Source organism: Nannospalax galili, unplaced genomic scaffold (genome assembly GCF_000622305.1).
Source record: "Nannospalax galili isolate Female #2095 unplaced genomic scaffold, S.galili_v1.0 scaffold1395, whole genome shotgun sequence".
Classification (NCBI taxonomy): domain Eukaryota; kingdom Metazoa; phylum Chordata; class Mammalia; order Rodentia; family Spalacidae; genus Nannospalax; species Nannospalax galili.
The window spans coordinates 574,485-580,466 of record NW_008336062.1 but is presented as its reverse complement, the minus strand read 5'-3'; the positions used below and the strand labels follow the sequence as shown (position 1 = coordinate 580,466).

General features: G+C 36.8%; 1 protein-coding gene across 1 annotated transcript in view; it reads right to left on the bottom strand.

Moving 5' to 3' along the window:
* Nucleotides 1-2,424: 2,424 nt before the first annotated feature.
* Nucleotides 2,425-5,982, bottom strand: part of Slc35a1 (solute carrier family 35 member A1) — a 31,498-nt gene continuing 27,940 nt past the window's right edge. The window contains exon 8 of the mRNA XM_008830842.3: nucleotides 2,425-3,316. Within this exon, the coding sequence (XP_008829064.1) occupies nucleotides 3,189-3,316 (128 nt within the window). The 3' untranslated portion in view covers nucleotides 2,425-3,188. The remainder of the gene's footprint in view (nucleotides 3,317-5,982) is intronic.

The following is a 5,982-nucleotide window of genomic DNA, read 5'->3' as shown; positions in this document are numbered from 1 at the left end:
ATAACAGACCCACAGCCAACATCATTCTAAATGGAGAAAAACTGGAAGCATTCCCATTGAAACCAGGAACCAGACAAGGCTGTCCACTATCTCCACTTCACTTTTAACATAGTACTTGAAACTGTTGCAAGAGGCAATAAGACAAGAGAAGGAAATTAAAGAAGTAATAACTGGAAAAGAAGAGATCAAATTACCCCTTTTTGCAGATGATATGATATTATATCTAAGGGAGCCAAACATTCCACCCCAAAATGCCTAGACATTATTAACACGTTCAGTAAAGTGGCAGGGTAAAAAATTAACCTACAAAAGGCTATAGGCTTTCTATATACCAATAACAAGCAATCAGAGAAAGAGCACATGGAAACACTCCCCTTCACAATAGCTGCAAACGAAATAAAATATCTCAGAGTAAACCTGACCAAAGACATTCAAGAGGAATAAAATATCTCAGAATAAACCTGACCGAAGACATTAAAGAGCTCTACAATCAAAATTTTAAATCTTTAAAGAAAGACATTGAGGAAGACATCAGAGGATAGGAGGACCTCCTATGCCCATGGATTGGAAGAATTAATATTGTGACAATGACCATCCTACCAAAAGTCATTTATAGATTCAACGCAATGCCAATCAAAATCCCCATGACATTTTTCACAGAATTGGAAAAAAACATCCTAAGATTCATATGGAAGCACAAAAGACCTCGGATAGCCAAAACAACCCTGAGCACTAAGAGCAATGCCGGGGGGATTACTATACCAGATTTCAAGCTGTATTATAGAGCTATAGTCATAAAAACAACATGGCTGGCACAAAAATAGATCCACAGACCAATGAAACAAAATTGAAGACCCAAATATGAACAAATGCAATTTCAGCCACCTGATATTTGACAAAGGGGCCAAGAACATTAACTGGAGGAAAGACAGCATGTTCAGCAAATGGTGCTGGCAAAACTGGATCTCCACTTGTAGAAGAATGAAACTAAACCCCTATCTTTCACCCTGCACAATGGAACTAAACTCCTATCTTTCAATTCCGAATGGCTCAAAGACCTCCATGTAAACATGTAAAGCCTGAAACACTGAAACTATTAGAAGAAAACATTGGGGGAAACCTACAAGATATAGACGTAGGAAAGGATTTTCTAAACTGGACATCAATTGCTCAGGAAACAAGGGCAAGAATTAACAAATGGGACCTCATTAAACTAAAAAGCTTCTGTACATCAAAGGAGACAACCAAGGAAGCAAACAGAAAACTCACAGAATGGGAGAAAATCTTCACCAGTGACACATCCGACAGAGATTTAATAACCAGAATATATAACGCACTCAAAAAACAGAGAACCAAGACAAGAAGAAACCCAATGAAAAGATGGACTAAGGAGCTGAACAGAGAGTTCTTAAAAGAAGAAGTAAAGATGGCTATGAAACATCTTAAAAGATGTTCAATATCACTAATAATTAGGGAAATGCAAATTAAAACCACTTTAAGATTTCACCTTACCCCAGTCAGACTGGCTAAGACCAAGAGAACAAATGATACCAAATGTTGGAGAGGATGTGGGGAAAGGGGAACATTCATCCACTGCTGGTGGGGCTTCAAACTGGTTCAACCTCTATGGAAAGCAGTGTGGAGAACTCTTAAAAAACTACAAATGAACCTACCATTTGACCCAGTTATACCACTCCTTGGCATATAACCAAAGAACTCATCCTATTGCAGAGACACTTGTACATCCATGTTTGTTGCTGCTCTTTTCACAATAGCTAAGAGATGGAAGCAACCTAAGTGCCCCTCAGTTGATGAGTGGATAATGAAAATGTGGTTCATTTATACAATGGAGTTTTACTCAGCAGTAAAGAAAGATGAAATCATGAAACTTTCAGTAAATGGATGGAACTAGAAACTGTTATACTAAGTGAAGTAACACAGACTCAGAAAAAAAAATCAATATATGTTCTCCCTCATATGTGGATCCTAGATCCACTCTGATAAATTAGTATGCAACCAGACATAACTACAGGAACCAGGGTAATGGAAAGGAACCAGGGAGGTAAAGGAAAAGAAAGAACCTGAAAGAGAAGAACAGTAGGAAACAGGCCTTAATAAGGGAGATATGGATAAAACTTGGGTTAGTTTAAGGGATGGGGGAGGGAAGGGTATAAAAAATATTTAAAAAGTAAAATAAAAAGAGCTCTTTGAAAAGACTTACTCATTCCTACAACCTAGTGCCCTACATCCTTAACTGTAGTCCTTAAAAATCCCATTTTTGTTCAAGGCTTGCCAAAATTTAGCTATTATACACAAACAAAAAACTTATTCAATATAATTCCACACAGGAAAAAAAGCCATTTGATGATTAATATTTTTGTTTCATCTTAATGAACATATCTATAAAACAGTGACTAAACAAAATTCATATAAATAAGTTTATTGCCAGATTTCCCCCATAGAGTATAGAAATATTTTAAAAACACTGAAAGTTCACAAATTGAGAGCCCAACAGTTAACCATACTTTATAAAAACAAAGTATAAAAGTGACTTAGAAATTTTTCTGAAAAGTGTATCAGCTGACAGCAAAGAAATACAAACCAGATAGTAAATGGCACGAATACAGCACTAAGGTTCGCAGTCATCACCCAGAACTCATTATCTGAGTTATAAAATAGGTTATAAAATGTTTTACAAGCTACACATTCCATTTCTTTCTGAACTATCTAGTCTTGATCCTGCCTTGCTTTGATAACGAAAGAGCTAGATCTTTACTGCTACAGAGACAAAATACTATAAATGAATTGGAGAATAAGAAGGGGTCATCCTTCTCTCCCAGTACCTGAACAAGTGAACAGTTAGTACAGAAATTGCTTTGGCACTTTAACCCTAAATGCTGTCTTAAACCTTGTTATTTGAATATTGTAGTTTCACATGATTGTTTCAATACCACACCACTGCTATATGTTTTATGTACATGATATATAATAGTAAAATTCCTTCATTCTGAAATAATACAGCTTGGCTCTAAAGTAAATGTTTCATCATTTCACTCATAGTTTTCTTCTTGATTCTTAACCCATACAGTTAATTTGTTGTGTTGTTGTTAAGCTATCTTCTGAGATTGACTTAAGGCTCTATTTTAATATTAACAGTTAGTCATAATAGGAATCTCTTGATAATGAAATCACACACCAATGAGTCTCTCTTTTGGAGTTGTTTCTCCTTGTTGAACAGATGTAGTATCTTGCCTGGGTAGCCCATAGAGATATATGGAGACACATACCAGAAGGGCTCCTAGTGCAAATGTGAGTGCTGAAAAGAAGAAAAAAAAAAGTTTAACCTATATTTTTTTCTTTAAAACTCATAAAAATAATACATTTTAAAACTTTTTTTGCACATTTGTACCTGTTCATATATGTGAGGGTGCATGTGTGTGCATCTAGAGGTCAAAGGACAAGCCTAAGTGCCATCCTCAGGAATGTCACCCACCTCCTTTTAGACAGGGTCTCTCATTTGCTTGGAGCTCACCAATTAGGCTAGACTGGCTAGCCAGCAAGCCCAGGGATCTTCCTGTCTCCACACCCCCAACCCTGCAATTACAAACATATACCACCAAACAGGGCTTTTTAATGTGGGTTCCAGGAGTCAAATTCAGTTCCTCATGTTTGTAAGGCAAGTACTTTACCAACTAGGCCACCTCCCTGGCCCTATAAACATTTTAACTGGAGGTTGCACTGGGCACAGGCCACATGAGTAATAAATAAAGCTAGATGTTTGATGCTGAAGTTTAGAAAGGTCATCCATTATAAGCAAAAAGAACAAGGTTGGAGGGAAGTAAAATCAAGGGAGTGACTACACACTTTTCAAGAACACAGTTATGCCTGTGATAGACCACTCTAACAAAGGACATATTGGCTTCCCTATAAAATATGTGATTAAAGAAAATATGTAATTGTAAACAAAGACAATACAGTGGGATATAGCCCCTCTGATCCCAGAAACGTGAAAAGTTTAGTGTAAAAGATAATTGAGCAAAATTCAGTTAATGACCAGTGATTCAAAGCACTGAAAAGTTTTGAATAGGAGATAAGGTGATTAATATATAGATTACATTGCACTGCACATACCTTTTTCAAGTTACTCCTCAAAATTAGGACATAAGGAACTTGAATGGCAGGCGGGCTCAGTCAGTAAAGGGCCTACTGCACAAGCATGAGGACCTGAGTTTGGATCCCCGTAACCCAAGTGAAAGCCAAGGACCATGGCACATGTCTATAACCCAAGGGCTGGGGAAAGAGAGTGAAAGAACAGATGGGTTTCTGGAGCTCACTGGCCAGTCAGTCTAGCCACATCAGTGAGCAACAGATTCAGTGAGAGACTCTTAAGTCAAAAAATAAGCTGAGAGTGACTCAAGAAGACACTCAACATTGACCTCTGACCTACACATGCACACAAACATATACACCAAAAAAGCTTATATAGGATCTCTGTGAGTTCAAGGCCAGCCTGGTCTACATAGTGAGCTCCAGGACAGCTGGGGCTACAGGGAGACCCTGTCTCAAAAAGACCAAAAAAATAAAAATAAACTTTACATGTAGGCATTATATAAATGAGTGGTAATATCAAAGCTATATACTTAAAACTGAATTTTATTCTATATAGAGTACAATGGCAGAGTATTAATAGTTTTAAAAATGGCATGTAGAGGGCTAAGCATGGTGGTGCATGCCTGTAATCCCAAGCAGGAGGATCATGAATTCAAGATGACTAGCTACACAGTTTTAGGCCAGCCTGAGATACATGAGACCCCTATCCCCCACTGCTTTATGCAGTGAAATGGCATAAAGCTATAATTTGAATGCACCTATAACTAGAAAAGACCAGCTTTAAATTCAAGGAGAGGAGGCAGTTTATATCAACATCTTAATAGTTACCTGAAACACTGCTAACAGAAACATTTATATCATTACTAAGTTTTTCTCAAGAGCAAAGACACAATTATATTAAACATAAGGATAGATCAGAACTACAATGAAAAGTTCACCTGTCAGGTGATAAAACATCAAAAAGAAGCCAGGTGTGGTGGTACAACCATGTGCTGGTACATCCCAGCACTCTGGAGACAGAGACAGGCAGATCTCTGTGAGTTCAGGGCCAGCCTGGTCTTCATAGTGAGTTCCAGGCCATTTGGGGCTACAGGGACATCCTGTCTCAAAAAGACAAAAAGAGAAAAGAAAAAAAAAAATCTAAAGGGAGTTACCCAACACTAAAATGGTAAGTGGTTGGACTTGTACAACTTAACTTACTTACTATATACTAGCAGCTCTTCTAACCAAATCACCTGACAAATAATGGCAGGAAATAGGTGATATTATTCATGTTTTTATAGGTGAAGTTTGAGACACAAGTTCTATAATTTCTCTATGACTATACAGCTAATAAATAGTATAGTAAGATTTGAACCATACTACAGAATGGTTTTCTGAGTTCTGCAATATTAGTATTACAAAAACATTTGTATTTGTAATGAGTCAATTCTAAAATGAAATATAGTACAGGCCAAGTTTTCTTTGTCAGTTTATGGTAATGATAATTGATCAATAAAACTACTACATAGCTTAAAAGCAACCTGAAACAATACATTATTACTGCCTAAGTAATTCAAAAGTTGGATGTGACAGCTAGAGAAAAATCACACTGGGACTAGCCTAGCAAAGGTACCACAATGCCACCTAAAAACCACTTCACACCCAAGAAAGTCCAAAACAGGAAGATAGGGGCTAAAAAGGGAAATAAAAGATATTTTTCTGCTTTCATCAAAATAGGCCTACACAGGTTAATTCTACCACTGAAAGTGCTGATTATCTAATCATACCACAGTGGTCAAGAAAAAAATGTATATATAATTCAGACGAATTCAGGTTTTGGTTTTTTGGTGGTGTTTTAGTAATTTTTATCTTTTATTAATACATGATTTA